The following is a 22,105-nucleotide window of genomic DNA, read 5'->3' as shown; positions in this document are numbered from 1 at the left end:
TCCAAAACACAGATAAGTGGTCTGGCTGTACCACCAAATGATGCTCGCCCTGATGGAACACACACACACACACAGACGGAGAAGCGTTGGTCCATTTTGTATGGTAACGTGATGGATTGGTGTTTTTTTTCAGTATTTCTTTTTGTACCAGTTTTCTTTCCTCTATCACATATTCAACACTTCTCTTCTCCCGAGACACCTCATTTCCCCTCTCTCCTTCCCCGTGATTTCTGTCTTTAAAGCTGCAGTTCACGCAATATCCTGCATGTGTGTTTTTTTTAATAAATCAGTTCTGTAGTAAGAAAAAATACTTTTAGCATTTTCTGTTTTAAAAAAAAAAACAACTTTGAAAGACCAATTTTCTTGTATTCTATTTTAACAAGCATGCTTGTTCCTATAGCAACCATTTACATTCCCCATATTTAAATATGTCGCCAAACTTCGCCGATCAATAGACGGAGAACGAATTGACCGGCAGCTATGCAGTTCTTTAGGTAAATAGAGATTGCACACATGAAACTATTGAAGTAAAAAAAAAAAAAACGGGAGCTTGAACTGCAGCTTTAAATTCTGCTTAGTTACTTGTTCTCTTTCATCCCCTCCCCCCTTTACAGTGACGAGAAAAAGTTTGTGAACCCCTTAGGATTTTCACATATTTAAATCCTAAAATGTTATTAGATCTTAATCTACGTCCTAATAATAGATAAAGCTAACCTGATTAAACAAATGATAGAAATCTTTATATAGGGTGGGGCCTCCTAAACTCAACCCTGAAAATCTACCTAATCATTTAAACACCTGATTCTAATTATCCCCATTCATTTAGCTGATACAACCAGAGTTTCTCTTACTTTTGCATATACCGTGACTTTTAATTACTTATTGTTTGTCTCATTCATACGTCATTTTGTTTGAAAAAGACATGGAATTGGTTAATATAAACTCTGATTCACGCAAGAGGATGGGATCGCCCAAGCAGATAGGGTCACAGAAACGCCACAATATGGGGGCACTCACAGAGAGGTGTGCAAAAATATCAAAATACAAGTTATTGTTGTAATGAACAGTGGACAGGACATACACAATAACGCTCTAAAATATGGAAAACACGCACAGCGACTTCAAGCCCCTTGTTGGTAATAATAAAGTGCCTATGCAAGATCAAAAAATCACCAACAGAGATCCATACGTCAGTAGGGGTGACTAGAAGTCCCTTTATTAGGTGTGGATGGTTGTACCCGGGTATGGTGTACAAAAATCCTCTATCTAATAAACAAAAAGCAATATTGGTAAAGCTCAACTCAAACATTTAACTGGAGGTAAAATAGTAAAAGCAGCGCAAAACGTGGATGTCCTCCAGGCTCACTCGCTAAATATGTAATGCGACTATATAGCCCTCATTAACATACTTATGCAATTGGATATGTAGCAACAAACGTGCAATAGTGTAGCATGGTGTAGGGGTATATAGGAAGACACTCCGTTTGCAAAAGAGCAGTACCCGCGACAGTAGGATATGGGAATAGTGTATCAGCTGGGCAACAATTGTAAGTCATTCTTCAATCCTCAACGTTTCATGAATTAAAAGATAGTTGCCTTATTTGAGTGCCAGGCTGACATAGTGGCTCAAAATACATCTAAAGTGTCTCAAACAGTTCATCAATGTGATATACATAGTGTGCCACTATATCCTTAATTGTAAATGCAAAGAGCAAGGTTGCAGTGGGGAGTATTATTGGCTGTATACGATCCACGTCCCAGGCATCTCATCCAGAGGAAAGGCGTTGTCGTGGTGATCCTGCGCAGTGGCAAGCGGAGAAACCCCACGCAAAAAGCAGCAAGGCTTGTTCGTGCTACACCGTCGGTTCTCTGAGGAACGATCTGTCCTTTAATAAGCCGGCTGTGTTTACATCATCTCATAGGAAATGGAAGACAAAAAAGAAAAACATTATAAATCAACCAATCGAATCCAAAAATAAAAATACAACTACATATGCATTGTGTGCATGAGCAGTAAATACAATAGGAGAAGCTCCGATCCTCATTCAAGCCTCTTGGTGTGACACTGTTTAAATTAAAGATCCGTGTTGATTCGTGCCTAAGGAGTTCTAATTCCTAATGACCTCCCCTGCTGCCTAATGACACTTCTTCAATGCCCCATAGTTTGAGGCCAGTAGTGGAACCTGCATGTTCCAGGAAGCGCACTTTAGAACATGCCTGTAATATCAGGAATGCCACTAAAGATCTGTCAAAAAACAAGCGGCTAACCAGTGTACTTTCTTACGACGTATTTGAGAGTGTTATTGTGTATGTCCTGTCCACTGTTCATTACAACAACAAATTGTATTTTGATATTTTTGTACACCTCAGTGAGTGCCCCATTTTGTGGATGTTTCTGGGACCCTATCTTCTTTGGGGACCCATCAGGAACTTTTTTTCTTCACTGTATATTCTTTTTTTTCACCAACAATACTTCCTTCTCATTTGCTTTCTTTATGATTTCTGTTTTCTTAATTTCTCCCCCAACTGCTTTTCACCTAACACCGTGCTCTTTTTCATTTAATTTGCTGTATTTTCTGTAATACACACCTCTTATATTGTTTAGTTTCCACCAATCAATCATTTGATTGAGGCTGAAAACTTTCCCTTGATACCTTGTCTGCCCTGTACTGTTCTGTCATTTTCCATTCATTCCCATTACTGGAACATGCCTGTTGCTCTCAGACCAGCCTCAAAGGGCTAATAATATTTCTATATTGGTAAGCTTTCAGTGACATATCAGACAGTGAGCGAAACATTGTGAACGTTCTCTATTTATAGTCCCAGCATTTAAAACGGTGCTCGACTCAGATCAGGAAGCGGACCGACAGGGCTATGGTAGGGATATATTCACCAACCAGAGCCAGGGGACAGAGTCCTGTTTAGAGTTATCGATATGCAGGCAGATGCAAGGTCGGGGTAACAGGCTGGCGTCAAGGTGCACGGTCGGGGTCACAGGCTGGCACAGCAAAGTCGGGGTCACAGGCAGGTGTTGGCAACAAGGAAACCACAGGCAAGAGGACAGGAGATGTAAGGTAAGGCTTCGGACATAGTAGGCGCATGGTGTCGGTGGGGTGCCCGTGACGTCGCACGAGCTGTTTACCCTCATTGGCGGAACCACTCACGTGACCCGGCCGTCGAGCTACAAAATCAAATAATTTTGTCTGCCCGGGAATCGCGCGCTCTACGGCCATCCTCATTGAGGTAAAGCCTTTTGTGCACGTCCTAACTTAGCTGGAACTGCAGACAAACAGGAACCTTTGCTTGGCAACTTCCAGGAACCAAGATGGCCACATAAGGGCCACGTAAGGACAAGTTCCAGCAAAATCCCGGAGCGAAACCTTACAGCATTAAGCGAATCTAGCGATTTCATAGAATTTAACAAATTAGCATGTTAAATAAAATTGCAATGCATATTTGCTTCCTAATTATGTATCACATTCGAACTCTGACGTAGCCACAGCTTTTTTCATGACTAAAGGAACATTTTGCTTAGCTTGCGACCTCATGCGAAAGTTTCACACGTCTCTACTCACATTTGCTGCTGTTGCTCCCATTACTCATATTCAAACTCTGCCGGGATCTCTTATTTCTCAGCTCCTGACAGTGTTCACACTTTACATTAATCTGAATAAAACTGAATTCATGTTCATACTTGGTTTTAACAAAACACAAAACCCCAGCAAGCTCTTTTTGGGAATCTCTAAGCCTCCACAAAATATATATGTATATAAGTGTCAAAAAGGAGAGCTATTGGCATATGTATATAACAAACGACAGAGAAGCCCAATGCTACATCCAACATGACAGAAATACACAGTAAAATACTTATATATTCTCTTGAAAAAGGGTCATTTAGTTTAACCCTTTGGCCAAAGCGTTGTAAGCTTGCGAGCCACGACAAGGCAGACACATGTTCGCAAGTCCTAACACTACCAGATAAAATACTAATATACCTCTATTAGGATTAAAATTCTCATTTACCTCTATTAGGAGGGAGAAAGACCACCATTGGATCTATAGCCAGTAGAATGAAAGGACCTACTCACTTGGGAAGTGGGGAAGGGCGGGCTTAAAACCTGGGAAGGAGGAGCCACTAACCTCCAACAGATGAAACAGCTGAAAATAAATTAATCATACTTTGTCATCACACAGCGGTACTCCCAGTTTACACCTGTTTTGTAAATCCATCAGACATTGCAGAATTTGTTATTGTTTCCTCCACAAAACACCTGGTCCTCTAATTTGCAGTCAATCTCAGATCGCTTGCCTTGTTCTCACAGAGGATTCAGGTATCTTATCTGCCATTCATAAAGGAAAGATGACTTCCCCTTAATTCCATCCATTCCATTACCTGAAGTAGCCTTACAGCATTTCAGTTCATACACTTCCCCTACCCAGCTCTTCATCACCTTGGTCTCATCTTCTCATAGTATGGATTGTCCATTTGTTGCACATTTTAACATTTTAGGAACCCCCATGATTTTGCGTCTCACATACCATTTATCCCAACCTCTGATTCTTTTTAATCCTTGCACTGACATGGGGAATATTAAGCTTTCTGTTGAGCCCACACCTTCATTCAACATCTATGCACTTAACATTTTACTAAATCCTCATGTTTCCTCTTCAATCTTTAGTAACATCCTAGAAGTCTCAAAGGGTGCATAAGTACAGTAGTGTTGTATTTTGCTTGGTATTTACCTTGTTCCCCTCCAAGATCCAGAAGGAGCAGAATCACCCAAAAAGGAGAGAAGATAATAATCGTGTACACTATGTGATAAGTATGGGTTATATAGAGCTAAATTTGGCTCATATAGTTACCCACTTACTATAGGATAGCAATATTAAAGCAGTTTAACCACTGATGGTTGTGTGACTTCTTGGTATTTGGACCCCAGGTTCTATGCAGGCAACGATGCTGATGATCCCCCAAGTAGATGGGTATAGGTACAGTCTCAGGGTAAAGATGTAGCCTCAGGGTAAAAGAAAAGGATATAGTGCCGACCAATAATAGACAAGTGCTTAGTGCAAACATACACACATTTTACTCACACTTTGAAGTATAAAAACAGGCAGTATAATAGGGGTAGCTGTAGGATTGAAGCCTTCGGTGCCACGGAGAAGCTGTTTCCCGCCTGTCCTGTGGATCTGTAAGTGTTACCAGGGAGCCCTCCACGTGTAGTGCGTCCGCGCCGACCGCTTCTGCGTCTGACGTCACTCCGGGAGAGATTCTCCGCCTCCGGTGTCCTCAGCAATGCACAGTCTACAGCAGCTGTCCTACTAGACGCTCTCCCCGCAAGAATTTCACAGTAGACACTGCTTCATCAGGAGTCCCTTGTTCCACCAGTGAGACTGGACTTGGAATATTTAATGGTGCTGGGTAGTACTACAGGAGCTATGGAAAAGTGTACTGTATATCCATGGCAATCCATATTGGGTACTCCAGTCTCACAATGCCATTATATCATGCACATACTTATGTAACAATGTGTTAATCCATGTTATGTTCACTTAAAGACAGATTTTATGAAAAAAAATTGTGAGCACTGTTTTAATTACCAAGGAGTAACTGACATAAAGTGCTACTGTCTGAAGAGTGCTGGAGATAGCATTGTCTAATGGGCAGGCATCAGGGGTTAAGAATTGGTGCTGAATATCCCGTTTTAGCCAGGACTGTTGGGTGCATGTCAACAAGTAAACAAAACTATTACCGCTACTCCTACAGTGTATATCTTGTTATCACACACAATAGTAAAGGAACAGATACATGACACAACCTGTGTATGCATCACCAAGAAAGCTACACAACCTACATACAATGGATAAATAACTGTAATTAAACATAAAACATCAAAGGGGAATAAACAGTTAAACCATGGAAACCCACAAGAATAGGAGCTACAAGAATATGAGGTAAATATAGGATATAAGCTGACTTTCTGTAAAAGGGGGAAGTGCATGAGAGAACGAGACTGAACGAAGGACATGTTTATAAGGTAAAATGTAGGTTTTGAGACCTTTATTAAAAAAAAAAAAAAAAAAAAAATTTAACTTAACATTTTCCTACTGTATCCAGGTACTCCCTGGGCTACTAAACTTCTCTGCCTGACACATAAGTCCTGGTACCGGTGCAGGCAGTGTTAGGGTTAATCCATGCCCTTGCTGCAGTAAATAACTCCCTAGTAGTGACGTGGGTGGGCACCCGGTAACCAGAAACAAATCTCGGAGGGGGGGGGGGGGGTGAAGGGGTTACACTAGTTTACAAAATCTTTGTTTAGTTTTTTTTACAACCTTTAACGTCTTTTGGTGATAACACTGTTTGTCAGCACTCTGAACGAAAAGTGAATTGTTTGTTTTGTTGTTGCTATAGTATGAAACCATGTAATGTGACTGTTATTTGTCACAGTAATGTACAGAGTAAGTAGAAAAAAAGCAAAATATTTACATTCTTAACAGGATGCGAATAAGTAAAACTGTTACTATAAGGGCGATTCATTCCTTCCATGTACGCGGATTACACGGATATTTCGTTTTCATAGAGAAAAAATATATATGTTTTGACTCACTAAATACGTCTTTAAAACAGTTTTGTGAATGGCTAATGTTTCAGCATATATTCAACTCAACATATTCAGTATGTTGAAATCAAATAAGTGCCTACTTACACTCTGCTATTGAGCTATAAATCACAGGAACAAGTAGTTTGACACAACGGGGCTGTATCAGCCGATCAGGCCATTTTCAGACGAATCCTCTGGAATTTTGTCCAAAGACGGAATGATCGGCTGCTTCAGCGGAATTATACAGTAATAAGCCCCAATGTGTACAATAAATACATAATACCCGCGCTTCTCCCTTTATGAAGTATGCATCTGCTAAAAAGATTGCCCTTACATTTGTGGTAACGAAGTATGATTCCCGTGCTCCTCCCAAATTGGCTTGCAATTTACCAGCGACATTTCTACATTTAGAACCTGCCTGTGTAACAAAGGAGTAATTTAGTCGCATCTTCTAATCAAAACATGCTTCATGCCTGCCAACCTCGTTAGGGTAAACTCCAAATAAAAGGTACCTCCACTGAATCAATACAATTTCTCATTGTCCTATGGACTAAGCTTGGTGAAATATGTGAAAGTGCCCTGAAAGTGTTAAATGAAGGAAGCATAATGCTATCTGTGATTCAGTGCAATTAAAACCTGGGATAATCCAGATCACTCCCCGGCCTCCCACCCCCCAGTTTAAATTCTTAAAGTGGAACATAAAAGGAGTAGGTCGTTATTGCTGCTTTAATTATACACTTCCAGGTTTCATTTTCAGTGTGAAAAAGAGACCTGGACAAATCAAATGTTCCATGCATTAAACACACCCACAACTAGAAACAAGTCACTATGGCTTCTAGATGCCACTAAATCATTTAAACAAAAAAAGAATACATCATGTGGAAATAGTAAAATACTCATCTGCATTAGTGACGGATTATGAATTGATGCCTAAAAAATTATCACTTGACTGACAAAAGGACATATTTACATGAGTGTTTTTGTGGGAATAACTAAATAATGATCCGTACAGGTAAACGGTGTGAGGAGGGAACCCATGTTTTACAGGTCTATAGTTCCCGTGGCTGGTGGGAAGTGGGATGCTACATTACCAATCTGTTAAAAAAAAAACATAAAAGGCAATTCCTCAAGTTAATGTCAGAATCCGGTCACAGTTACTGGCGTGGTAATGACCTTTCCTGGGTAACCTTATTCCTGTTGCAGGCCAGTAACTGACCTGCTGTAGTTCAGAATTGTTCTGCATTGTAATTGCAAAACGAATGTTTCTTATCTTTGGTAATAACCCCAATCCCACTGAGAGAGCGCAACAAATATCCACATTGCTTCTACTTTTTCATCCTGAGCATTTTGTGAGATCCCTTTTGTGTTTGGTAGAAATGCTGAGACACCCTCCTCCAACTGTACTTATTTCTCAGGTACCGTACCTGTGTCAATGTCCTGTACCTGTTATACCCAACTGTATGTGTTTGTACCTATTTCTGTCTGTAGCTGAAACTCACAACCTGCAGCTTAGTAAAGTAGCGGGGAGGTTGAAGACTGAACGGATAATGATTACTGGTTTAACACCACGTTAACTGTGTGTATGTTAGTGTATACAAATAAAACTAAATGCACACATTTGATAGCATGATCCTTTGCACATATTAAATTGCACCCATGGCAGTGTGTCCGACTCCTGCGGCCACGGCTCTTCAACCAGTTCTCCAATGGGGCCAGGAGACATTTAAGAGCAGAAGGGCCACAGGCTTATAATGACATGTTAGATACATTTACAAACTTGAAAATGATTTTGAAACCATCTGTACCATACTGTATATATTCACATTACCGTAACTTACAGATCAGTCTTAGTGTGGAAAGATCTACTTTGCTCCTGCTAATTTCATAATTGTTGCTTGGTCTGTTGGGAATCCAAGGGCCACATCAAACCATGCCGCCTGAGGGCCGCCAGTGGAATCCAAGGGCCACATCAAACCATACCGCCTGAGGGCCGCCAGTGGAATCCAAGGGCCACATCAAACCATGCCGCCTGAGGGCCGCCAGTGGAATCCAAGGGCCACATCAAACCATGCCGCCTGAGGGCCGCCAGTGGAAGAGCCCTAGCTTAGAGCAGGGGTGCGCAATCTTTTTCCCCTGCACCCCCCTGCCAGCTATCCCCCTTCTCACGCCTGCCCCACTCCTTGCCTTGGCACTAACGTCATGGTGTCACGTGACTAAAGCCCCCCCCCCCCCCGCCATGGCGTTGCCATGACGACGCGTGGCCGAAGCCGTCTGAGCAAAGGTAAAAGAAGTTACAGAGGCCCTCGCCGCTTCCCCGGAAGTTCATTTAAATGCCTTTGGGAAGAGCGCTGGGCCTCTGTATCCGCCGCACCCCCTGCAGAGAATCTCGCGCCCAGGGAAGAGAGAGAGGAGCGCAAACATTACATCCCGGGCAACGCCGGGTCTCTCAGCTAGTAGCAAATAAAGTGTACCTATTTTCAGGTGCCAAATGTTGGAGGGTTTGTGTTGATGTTCAACGTGCTTACCTAACCTGTAAAACTGCTTCTGCATGGTTTTGTTTAAAACAAATGGGCTTATGGCGTTGGTATTATCAGTTCATAGGAAGGCATCTGTGACCTTCTAAATATATACCACCTTGTCCTTCTGATTGCCACTTACCATACTCTCAGCGCACCTTGTGCTAAGCTAAATGTTTAAGTGTACCAAATAAGACATCTTTGTACATGCTGCCCACGTGTTCTATATCAGTGAACCAACAACATACCTAACAGTGGTATACATATTGTAGTTGCTTGCCTTACAAGTCTGTGTAAACCTCTTGTACATGATGCACGCACAGAGCAAATAAGCACAAGAATTTGTGGATGTTTTGTTCTCTAGGCTCAAGCTGCAGGGTCCCCTCACTCCTCACCGGGCCATGGCGCCAGTCGCCCCATGCCGATGCCAGTCAGATCCACCTCAGCCGGCTCCACCCCTACCCACGTACCTCAGGATTCGCTAGCTGGCTTAGGAGATGTACCGGAGGCCTTTGAACACGGTAAAGACGGTTTTTGTGTTTCCTACAACTGCTGTGTGTTAAAAGCAGTAAGTTTACATTTGTGTTCACCTGCGTGAGAGGAGTAACCATATAGAGATAATTCAAATATATGCTATACTATTGTGTAAGCAAATATAATAAATACATAGAACATTAATATCATTATGAGGCAATATTAAAAACAACAAATGGCACCTTTGTGGCTGTGTAACAGTAACTTAAAGTAGTGCTGCTATACAGATTTGAATTACAGAACAATCTTTTTAAACGAGGGAGCAAAACGGTTTCGACAATTTTGAGAAGGTTCATTTTTCTGCTATGAGAACACAACGCTGAGAGACAGTTTTAGTGGTTGCCTTAACAAATGGCAGAGTTCTTTGCCGGTATCCGATCAGTGGTGCTCCGCATCATCCTACACAGTGCCCTGGTTAAGCCTGAACGTAAGAAATCTGTGTATTTTAACGGCATTACGTTGTCTGACTACCCAAGCAGACCACTTCTAGGTCTTCTTTCTTTTTCTTAGATCTGGTGATCATGGAGTGCCAGAAGAAAGAGAATATAATTTTAGTTAGATAAAAGGCCTAATCACATGATATATTAGTAATATATTTGTTTGGTACATTTTTCCAGGTACAAGGAGAAACCTCCGCAATGATTTGCTGGTAGCAGCGGATTCTATTACAAACACCATGTCTTCCCTGGTGAAGGAGCTGCACTCAGGTATGTGTAATACAGCAGGTATAAGCCTATAGGGGTCCAGGCAAAAAGTAACTCGGTGAGTGCTCATTTGCATGTCATTACCCAGAATCCCTGGCTGCAGTGGAAACCTTTTATGCTAAGAGATTATGGGGAAAGGCAGGTTTATAGACTTCTCTGAGCTGTGAATGTGCTCACATGTAGTATTTTTATTTGCCGGTCACTGTACGGTGGAGGGTTTTTGTCACTTTTTCACTCCCCATAACTTACTTTGCATTTCTGGTTATGTACATGGACTGTTTAATAAACAGCAGTATCAATAAACAATATGTTTTTCAAAATAGAGTCTCAGCGAGGCCTTAAAACATGACCTATACGCAGCATGAAAATGTGGTTGATATTCTGTGTGTAGTTTGTGCTCTGCCCCATACACTTGCTTATATCACATTGTGAGCCTCAGAGAGGAGTTGCCAAAAGTCTGTGAAATTGGAAGCCAAAGCACATCGCTCAGATTTTACAAAGAGGTTCAGTACTAGTATGTTAAAGTCTTAGTGGATCAGCAGGAAAAAGTATTGAGTTTTAAACGCGATGAACTTTTGGTGTGGAAGTTGTTCTGAGTAAATCAAAAAACCTCAACTGTTTCCCTTGGCATTCAGTTTTATATCCTAAGCAAAATGTGCAGGCTTAAACGAGTCTTTATAATGCACACAAATGCTCCCATGCTACAGTTCTATTGGAAACGATATTCTATAATCACAGTATAGGTGCACAAAGAGGCGCTTTAAAATTCCCTTTGCCTTGGAGAGGCCAAGAGTACGTAACCTGAGAAGATGGCTAGAGGTTCCCTGACACCATTTACAGCAGGATGAGAGCTTACATTTTTTCCAGCTTATTCAAGAGTCTTTAAAATATCAATAAAAGCGATGCTGCCAGTACCTTTTTTAGCCGTATCCGTCACTGTGTAAGCACTCAGAGATTACACAGACCGAGCGTAACGTGCCAGGATGAGTGCAACAGAACGTCTGACTCTTACATTCACTGGCTTAGACTGTTAGGTAGCTGTGATGGGGACACTTCTGGATATGTGACATATTCGTAGTTGGGAGCCTCTGCAAAGCTGATTCTGTTTTTAGGCGCATCAAAACTGCAAATTACAAATCGGCTCACTTCCAGTCAGCAAAGGGCATTGAAGATTTTTGCCCAGTATTTTCATTACAATAATGCTCTGCAAACCTATTACTGTATTGATGTCATTGTAAAACTTCCCTGCAAATCACACCTGTAATTGTGTAGTAGAAGTAAGCTTGGTGTGCTAACATTTAATTTGGTTGTCTGGGTCTTTCTGCCCTATTTTAGTATGAGTGTTTTATATATGAATGTTGGGCAAAGAGGACATCATCACTAATGCATTCGTTCATTGTTTCTTTTACTGTTTATAGAAGTCTACAGAGGGGGTCACGGGTATAGAAATAAAGATAGGGAGGGGTACAGTCTCGTACATAAATAGGGGTCAAAAACAGAAATGTGTGTAAAAGGTTCACATAATGTTCATAAACAGTGTTGAGACTAATAGGTTGGACGGAATTAGAAAGAATAGCCAATGTATATATCATTCAGAGAAATGGAGAACATGCACTGCACATACGTTTTACAGGCAAGGGACGTAGGGGAGGGCAAATCCCCACAAAGCAAAATCATGTCAAAGGTGAAAGCATAAAGTCCAAGGCATCCAGGTTTTATGTAATCTGGGACAGTGCGTTTCAGTTAGCTGGCGAGTTTTTCTATATGATAGACCTGCAATGAAAACCCCTGTGTTACATTGACAACCACAAGGACGCTCCTACCACAGTGGTAGAATTATTACTGAAATTACACATTCTTTATTCTCAGTGTGCTTCCTCCAACTTTTAATGTACAGGTGGTCCTCAGTCATCTGTTCCGCACACCTCGCCGGATAGGGAAACTGACGGATTGCGAATCCCATGTTAATGAGTGGCGGTTAATCCGTTCCAACGTTGGATAATGCATTCCACAGAATGTATTGTGATCCATCGGATAATCCGTTCCAACGTTGGATAATGCGTTCCGCAAAACGCATTGTGATCCGTCGGATAATCTGTTCCGGCGTTGGATAATGCATTCCGCAGAACACATTGTTATCCGTCGGATAATGCGTTCCGCAGAACACATTGTGATCCGTCGGATAATCCGTTCCGACGTTGGTTAATGCGTTCCGCAAAACACATTGTGATCCGTCGGATAATCCGTTCCGACGTTGGTTAATGCGTTCCGCAAAACGCATTGTGATCCATCGGATAATCCGTTTCGACGTTAGATAATGCATTCCGCAGAACACATTGTGATCCGTCGGATAATCCGTTCCAACATTGGATAATGTGTTCCGCAAAACGCATTGTGATCCATCGGATAATCCGTTCCGACGTTGGATAATGCATTCCGCAGAACACATTGTGATCTGTCGGATAATGCGTTCCGAAGTTGGATAATGCATTTCGCAAAACGCATTGTGATCCGTCGGATAATCTGTTCCGACGTTGGATAATGCATTCCGCAGAACACATTTTGATCCGTTGGATAATGCGTTCCGAAGTTGGTTAATGCGTTCTGCAGAACACATTGTGATCCATCGGATAATCCGTTCCGACGTTGGATAATGCATTCTGCAGTACACATTTTGATCCATTGGATAATGCGTTCCGAAGTTGGTTAATGCATTCCGCAGAACACATTGTGATCCGTCGGATAATCCGTTCCGACGTTGGATAATGCATTCCGCAGAACACATTGTGATCCGTCGGATAATGCATTCTGAAGTTGGATAATGCTTTCCGCAGAACACATTGTGATCCGTCGGATAATACATTCTGAAGTTGGATAATGCATTCCGCAGAACGCTTTGTGATCCGTCGGATAATACATTCTGAAGTTGGATAATGCATTCCGCAGAACACATTTTGATCCGTTGGATAATGCGTTCCGAAGTTGGTTAATGCGTTCTGCAGAACACATTGTGATCCATCGGATAATCCGTTCCGACGTTGGATAATGCATTCTGCAGTACACATTTTGATCCATTGGATAATGCGTTCCGAAGTTGGTTAATGCATTCCGCAGAACACATTGTGATCCGTCGGATAATGCATTCTGAAGTTGGATAATGCTTTCCGCAGAACGCGTTGTGATCCGTCGGATAATCCGTTCCGACGTTGGATAATGCATTCCGCAGAACGCTTTGTGATCCGTCGGATAATACATTCTGAAGTTGGATAATGCATTCCGCAGAACGCTTTGTGATCCGTCGGATAATACATTCTGAAGTTGGATAATGCATTCCGCAGAACACATTGTGATTCGTCGGATAATGCGTTCTGAAGTTGGATAATGCATTCCGCAGAACACATTGTGATCCGTCGGATAATACATTCTGAAGTTGGATAATGCTTTCCACAGAACACATTGTGATCCGTCGGATAATACATTCTGAAGTTGGATAATGCATTCCGCAGAACACATTGTGATTCGTCGGATAATGCGTTCTGAAGTTGGATAATGCTTTCCGCAGAACACATTGTGATCCGTCGGATAATACATTCTGAAGTTGGATAATGCTTTCCGCAGAACGCTTTGTGATCCGTCGGATAATACATTCTGAAGTTGGATAATGCATTCCGCAGAACACATTGTGATTCGTCGGATAATGCGTTCTGAAGTTGGATAATGCTTTCCGCAGAACACATTGTGATCCGTCGGATAATACATTCTGAAGTTGGATAATGCTTTCCGCAGAACACATTGTGATCCGTCGGATAATACATTCTGAAGTTGGATAATGCTTTCCGCAGAACACATTGTGATCCGTCGGATAATGCGTTCTGAAGTTGGATAATGCTTTCCGCAGAACGCTTTGTGATCCGTCGGATAATCCGTTTGGTGGAAAAGGAAAAGACGGATAGCGAGGATCCACCTGTGCAAACAAACAAATATAAACCCCCCAAAAGCGCTAACCTACACTTAAATAAACGTGAAATATGCAATCATTAATTATCAAACATAAGTGAAGTGATAAACAATAATAGTGGTGAAAGCAGCCTAGGGGAGCAACAAAAACTAGATCATTCCAAATCTGATAAAACAAATACAAACACAAATAAGTGTCCCCGGCGCTAGGATCCACCTGTACTGTATACCAGTCCCTTGTTGGCTTTCTGCCCATAGGCTTCTTATATATGTCTGCCTTGATGTTTACAAACTCTCTGCATTTTTCAAAATTAACCCAAAATCTAAGGATTCGAATATTTAAAATGCAGAAAATATGACGCCTATTCAAACATATACTTATGCAGTGAAAATCCTCCTAATCGTGGGCCTTTTCTCTTAGTAGTCCGGCAGTATATAATTAGAGTGCACGTGGATAGGATGAAGGTGTATCTGTCCCACATTACATTGACTAGTGAGAATGGAGAACTGTTGTCTTCAATACCCCAATAAATTGATGGTCTCTAATTTAATAGTTTTATTTTTGTACCTATTCTCATCTTAAAGCTGACGAAGGTGGTGAAGAGGAAGAAGAAAAGATGCAGAATGGAAAAGACAGAGGTAAAGGGGAATCCTTGTATGTTTAAATACTGTCTACAAAGCATAACGTAAAGACCAACTGCAACAATTCTGTTTGTTCATTTATTCAAAATATATTTTACTAAGTAAAAATTGATCTCCCTTTCAAGAATGTCCTGACAAAAAAAAGCAGAGAAACAGAACAAGAGAATCACCAATTCCAGAGAAAAATGTGTAGAAAAAGACATGGAACGTTTGCAGATTGTATAATAATAATAATAATAATAATGATAGAGAAGAGGATTTCCTGGACAACCTGCCATTTTCTCCATATGACATTGGTTATGGGCTTTGGCTCCCCCTCCCAGTCACAGGGAGGGATCTCTTCTTATATTGAGGAGAGGGGTTAAGTACACTCTAGTGATCTGTTTCTCTGCTTTTTGTTGGCATAGCTGAGTCCCTCCATTTCTTTTCAGCTCTAGCTGCAGTATAAGTACACTGGCTGGAAGTGCATTAAGTGTTAGCAGATTTATTAAGCGAAACCCATGTTTACGAGCTACAGCATAGTCATTGGAATTTGAATGTGTTCCAAGGCATTAACACATTACCAGCATAGTAGTGTGCTGTATTACAGCTTTGCCAAATAAGCGCTTTGGCGACATCCACCCTGGAACATTTTGCTTTGCTCCATAATTTCTACAAGCTGAATTCATTTCTATTAAAACAAATTAAAATGCCGTTTCATAGCTCATACTTTAAGGCCGTCTCATTTAAAGCAGCAATCCTGCCGGGGAGATAACTGTTTTCTTTTGACCTAATTGGATCTGGGGGTTGTCCTCCGCAGTGGAATTGTGCTAGTTTCAGTGCACTCCCTAGTTCCCGAGATGCTTAGCGGTGAAGGTACGGAGTTTAGTGCTCCATCCTGGGAAAAACAATATGGGCGCCAAGTTTAGCAGGATCCGCGGGTCAGTGGGAAGCCACAACTCCATCAGAAGTTGCAACTTCTTCTTGGATGATTCTGGCGCCCATATTGAATTCTCCAGAAAGTGTCCCAAGAACTGGGAGCTGAACATCAAGCTCAGCCCCAACTCCAGAGGAACCCACATTTTGGTGGGATTGCTTCTTTAACGCCGTAAAATGTTTGATGCCAATGAAATGCCCACAGGATCCATTTTCTCTATTAAAGAATGCTTTGCAGACCTATGTCAACTCGAAAGAGTTAGGTATGATATTTCCAAAGAAAATTATATTACTAGGAATAAGTCAATAAACATTCATTATTACATTAGCATTTCCTAAGTAGTGTAATGACACACTCTGTTTTCACACATACTGTACCTGTATTTAAGCGTAGTTCAGTGGTTGTTGGCCAGTCAGCACATTATATGTGGATAATATTTCTTTCCTCGGGATTCAATCCTAGCTTTTAGTATCTGGGATTGACATGACATTAAGATTGGTACTGGTGCTTAGTACAATTCATGTAAACATGTATGTACTTCAACACTCTGAACGCCGAGCCTACACCAGACGCACAAATCCTGTTCAGTTGCACAAACTGTAGAGATACAAAATCATTGAAGATACTTTCTTAAGACTCCTGCAACTCTCCAAGAATTGGCACAGAATGAAACCGCTCCCACTGAGGGTGATTATTCTAATAACGTGTTTTCAGGCGTAGACAAGGGAGCCTAATTAAGTTATACATATATTTGTTTGTGGATATACTACAAAGCCTTATGGCCAGAGGGCTGGTCAGACTGCCAGTGTCGGAACACACGCCAGGATTATACCCAATACCTACAGCGCAAAACCCTGACGCCTCAGTAAGAAAGGGCGCTGATCTACTGTATACAAATCTGCAAGCAGTAGTGCCAACCTCAGACCAAGCTGGCAGGCTTATCTCGGCTACGGGATCTGCGCACAGGGTTGAGACAAAGTTTACATGAGTATGCTATGGTAAATAGCAGCGGGGTTCTTTCCAGAAGAGTAACATTAAACCCTTATATCGTTGCAGTGTGGTTTACCAATGACTAATTCCACATTAGGGAACCTATGCAGCTGCTCCTCTCTCCCTTTGACCTTTCTGTTTTAGTGCCTTTTGTTGACGGAGGGGTGCAATGCAGTATCAACGTGAACTGTTTCTTTTCATTAGCTACAGTATTCATTTTGTATATTGGAAAATGGAAATGTCACAAGCAGTGCGTTGTAAAGAGACCACAGAAAGATAAAGCTCTCCTGGAATGGCCATATATACATGTAATAGTTCTACAAGGCTAAAAGCACTTCTAGTTTTGGACACGGACCTTGCTTTTACCTCAAAATCTGAGATATGAAGAGGGAATTATATACGGTCATAAGTCCAGCAGAAGTTTTCGTTTTACTCGTTTAAAATGTACTATACATTATGTAGCTATGTACTGCAGTATCCTGCATGTCTTATAAATGTATATATTATCTTCATAAATTAATCCGTGTGTTGTTATTCCTAAATACACTGGGCAAAATCTCTAAAATAGTTCATATGACTTTAGCAGTGGTCCTTGATGGTAGTGCCTGTTCAGTGAAACTGTTGCTGAAATCACTTTATTAACCAAATATATGTTTATTTACAGTTCTATTTTCGTTTTGACCTCATTATATTGCACACAGCGCTGGATTTTCCCCCAGGTTGTCTCCACAATGCCTGTGCCACAGTGCTCATTTATAAAGCGCCAAGTACATTGTGGGCGCTATATAAATAAAGATATACATAAGTACACATATGGTTCACAGACCTGGGGTGTGTGATCTATTAAAAGATTGCAATAAATACAATTCAGAAGAGCTCTTTCACACACTTGGTTTTTCCAATTTTATGCAGGGTAGATCAAGGGAATCAGTTTCCAGAAGCGTCTATACTGATGTCTGTGTGCAGAGGAGATATTCATATTGGTAACTTCCGAATGTGTTTTGCTTTTTCTGTTGCAGGTTAAACAACCACACAAGAACAGCGAGGTGGTGCAAGTAAGTGCGAAGGGGCATTATGTTCCCCTGTGTCGCTTCACTTTCTGACTACTGTACATGTACTGGAAATGTAGCCTTTCTGCCCTTCCAAAAAAGCACCACAATATTGTGTTGTGCTTCACACACATACTGTATATGTAATTTAACAAGTATTGTAAGAATATGGGTGGCCCACGTAAGGCAACTTAACGCAACACTGTTGCATATTATAAACTAATGTATCCAAAGTTGAGCACACCAATAAATCAATCAATGCGACATTTTATTAGCCAATGCTGATGACTTTACTTTGGTATGTTCATTGATTTAATGCTGTGCCCAGCTTTGGATATCTACGATTCAAAGAACAGCTCAAGAGTTTGCAAGCAGTTCGGGAGCTTGACAAAGAACCGTTTTGGTCCGAAACCTCTCCCATTTTTACCCATTTTTGTATCCGATGGAATAAATTTGAACCTTTATTGATAACTGAGCGAGTGCTGTGGATTCCTTTATCCTGTACATGTGATTTTGAGCTGGAGTGGTGATCCCAGCCCATCTACGTGCACCCCACTAAGCCAAGTGACTTTGAGCTTTTGTATTCTCTAGCTTGTAGTGTCTAGATTGTTTTGCGTGCCCCAGACACTGGGCTTTCAACTGAGTTCACCTGCTTCAAAGACTTTGGCATTACCACTACTGCTAGTAGACAAAGATATTTGTTTAAGATAACATGGTGTATGGGACAAAGACGGGAACTGAAATCTCTGCCATTCTGCCAGATTCTCATCCATATTCCTTTGTACTGTAGGCTGGAGAATGAGGGAAGGTATTGAATTCAGATACACAGCACATCTGACTGCCAACCTTGATCACAGATCACTTTATCTCCCGGGCCTCTCTTTCCCTAGCAGTAATGGGTTAGTAACATTAGATGGCATTCTTGCTTTCGGATGCTGACCCACAGAGCAGGGTAACAGAAACTTGCATTTTTCAGAGTAACAACATAATGCTCATTTCCTGTTACGAAAGCCCAGATCTGCCTAAAGAAAGATGCGATTTGATTTAATATGAATAAACAAACTTGTATCAACACATATCAGTGTCGTCCCTAAACAACCTCTCTTTATATGGATTTTTTGCAAGTGTGCAGTAGGGCCCGCTATGCTCCTTCTCCTCCCCCTCCCCCAGCCGCAAAGTGGTTGCAAAGGAAAGTTATAAATGTCTTCAGTGAGGACACATCTTCATTCTGCCCTTTTTTCTCCTGTCTCAGGCACAGCGAGTTCGAAGATATCCATGTACTTCTGAAAAATCAACAGCCACATTTCAACATCCACCATCCAGCAACGGTGTGAGATGACGGTGTGAGAGACAGCCGAAGAGGCGGAGACGCAGCGTTTCGGCCAAAGGGCTTTCGGCACAAACATTCTTATAACTGTGTTAGTGCATGCTCAATTTTCAATGTACACTTTAGCCCTTGTTAACTGGGCCCTATGCCACCCTGTCCTTGGAGAAGCTGGAAGGAGTGAGTGAGTGGAACACAGGTACGACAAGGCTTCTGCAATGGTTAAAGAGAACACTGCAGCTTATTACTATTCCATGTATTCACCCATTCCATTTCAGGGAGGCCTGCAACAAACACTGTGAGGCACAATCTGTTGCAGGCCACTTTGGCACTTTTACAGAAGCACATACCTTGTTAACCCTTGAATGATGATTTACCCACTTATGTCTGCAATGGATAGTCCCTGTAATTCCTTGATCTTTATTGGAGCAGTACCACACAAAACCACTATGAACTAATGAGTGATATTGGTAATAGATGATAACTGGGTGATTGCGGTTTTAAAAGGAATTTTTTAGTATTGGAATAGCAGGGCCATCTGGCAGCGACGGGATTAACACTGCTGGAGTAGTGTATAATAAATACAGAAACACCAGGGATTAAATGCAGTTGGAGCCTTCACAGCAAACTAGGTGGCCAAGTGTCCTTATGACAGCTGCCCCAATACAATACTTTCTTTTATAGTAAGATCTCCTCGGCATACTAACAGTTGTCTCGGCCGCTTCCCACATGGCCCCCATCATTCTGTGATTATCATGGTCTCCTATTTCCTAGACGTCGCCTCTCTCTGCTTCTTCAACAGCATCAGAAATGACGTTTTACAAAAGCGCATCACTGACATCCACTAATACAATCCTCCCCTTTCATTCCTTGCACCCAATGAATAATAGGATGGGGATTACACACCGGACCCTTTGCATCTCCTCCCTGCTCATTTCACTGCTAGTGGTTCATTCTAATGTCCTTTATTGCTCTGCTGGTTCTTTCAGGCAAAACAGAATCTGTCCAATAGTACAGAGTCCTGTACTACAAGGTGTAAGGTGTAAGAAGGTTACAAGGTGTAAGAATTACCTTTGTAACATCTTCAGTATCATGGACACCATTAGAGCGAGGAAGACGCTTGGCATTTATCTCGATTAATCTCAAAAGTGAATGCGCCTTTGCAAGCTGTAATCTTTCCCACAATGCACGTGCAGCTAAATGCATATTACAACCCTGCTTTATTCTCCAACCATTAACTAGAATTCATCCTTGGAACACTGTTCCAAGGGCTCGGTATCTCAGGAATGGGAAATGATTCAAAGATACCTGTAACAGGTTCGTAAACCAGTTCAAAAGGTACCAAAATAAAAGCGTTTCTTGCACTGGGGTTCATCAAGCTTCAATGTGGGGTATGGCGCACACACACAGTTTGACTACCCTGGATCAGGGTGCTATACCCCGCATCGGAGCACAGAGCTGCCCCGTAGAGAAGAACAGCACAAGCGTCTGCTTGAAGTGTCCCTTTCCCTTTGTAACCTATTTGTGGTGTTCTCACTTTTAAGATATATTTATATATAAGTGAATTGACACATCCACCTCTTTGCAGTGCAATGTTGGGTTTTGTTGAACGTAAACCCACAAAATTTGGAGACTTCCAATCGAGTTCCATGGACTTAATTTTATTAACACGTACATTCGCTATCTACCCTAATGTCAAACCCTTGCTTATATGTGCAGGTGATCACAACATTGCATTTGTTTTCTGAAACAGACCTGTACATCTGATATTATTTGCAGAGACATTTAAAATGTTTCAGGCACCATCTATCCACCAAGATATCTCATGGTTCTTACGTTACAAACATTGACTCTTGTTCTCCAGCGCCAACATGATTTAGTGCCTATAGATGCTGGGTTCAGAATAAATTATGTTTAATGACTGTGTAAAAAATCAATAGAGATGAGAAACAGATCTAGAAGTCTGGGTGAACTAAAGGCACTTTATTCGCGTACCTGAGGCAGGACTTGCTGTCGCACAAGCAAAAGTCTGCGGCGCCGTGTGCAGTCTGCCATGACGGAGCTGCGTGGTGTTACATGCGTCTGAATGGGACCCCTGCAGCGTGACTACTGTGGCCGCGTGGCAGTGGCACCGAAGCTCTGCTACATCTGTACTGTATACTTTTTTACTGTAGTAGCCAAATTGGTCTCGAGAAAAAATGATGATCTCTAGGGTGCAATAAATAATGTGTTGTCAGCATCTCATTCCTTATAGGACTCTTCATTACGTATGATCTACATCAGGGGTTACCAACTCCAGTCCTCAAGGGCCACCAACAGGCCTGGTTTTAAGGATATCCCTGCTTCAGCACAGGTGGCTCGGTCAAAATGACTGCGCCATAGTTTAAGCCGCCTATGCTGAAGCAGGGATATTCTTCATACCAGGCCTGTTGGTGGCCCTGGAGGGCTGGAGTTGGCCTCCCCTGATCTACATGACTATATTTAAAGGACCTTTGTTTATATGTTCAGCTAAGTTTACATACAACATCTATGTATTGTAACCTCTTCCTGTGATCTCAGCTTCCAAAGTCTCTTCTGATTCCCTTCACATAGGATTGTGGCATGTAATGTTACTTGAACACAATATTAAGAGTGAAAGGTATAGACTGATCAACTGGAGGCAGGAAGCGTTGTGTGTTTTCCCGAGGAGGATGCTGAGCCTGATGTGCGCTGACGTAAAGTTGCAGTGCGCGCCAGTCATTGCTGAACTTTCTGTGTACTCCCCAAAGTTATTTATAGCAGAGGCTGAGCATGTCCTGATGCACTCTGCATTCTGTATTTATAGAGGAGGAATAAGCCGAATGTAAATCATTAACCACTAGTCACATACAA

The 22,105-nt window shown here is 41.7% G+C and overlaps 1 protein-coding gene across 6 annotated transcripts in view; it reads left to right on the top strand.

The window, feature by feature from the left end:
- DTNB (dystrobrevin beta) overlaps positions 1 to 21,043 on the top strand; it is a 339,918-nt gene extending 318,875 nt beyond the window's left edge. For all 6 annotated transcript variants that reach the window (XM_075595326.1, XM_075595324.1, XM_075595325.1 and 3 more), the window contains 5 exons: positions 9,483 to 9,639; positions 10,270 to 10,359; positions 14,899 to 14,952; positions 17,881 to 17,916; positions 19,163 to 21,043. In XM_075595326.1, coding sequence (XP_075451441.1) covers positions 9,483 to 9,639; positions 10,270 to 10,359; positions 14,899 to 14,952; positions 17,881 to 17,885 — 306 coding nt within the window. In that variant the 3' untranslated portion in view covers positions 17,886 to 17,916; positions 19,163 to 21,043. The remainder of the gene's footprint in view (positions 1 to 9,482; positions 9,640 to 10,269; positions 10,360 to 14,898; positions 14,953 to 17,880; positions 17,917 to 19,162) is intronic.
- Positions 21,044 to 22,105: the final 1,062 nt, after the last annotated feature.

This window comes from Ascaphus truei, chromosome 4, assembly GCF_040206685.1.
Source record: "Ascaphus truei isolate aAscTru1 chromosome 4, aAscTru1.hap1, whole genome shotgun sequence".
In the NCBI taxonomy this organism is placed as follows: Eukaryota; Metazoa; Chordata; class Amphibia; order Anura; family Ascaphidae; genus Ascaphus; species Ascaphus truei.
Note: the sequence above shows the minus strand (reverse complement) of the source record. Positions and strands in the feature narration are given on the sequence as shown.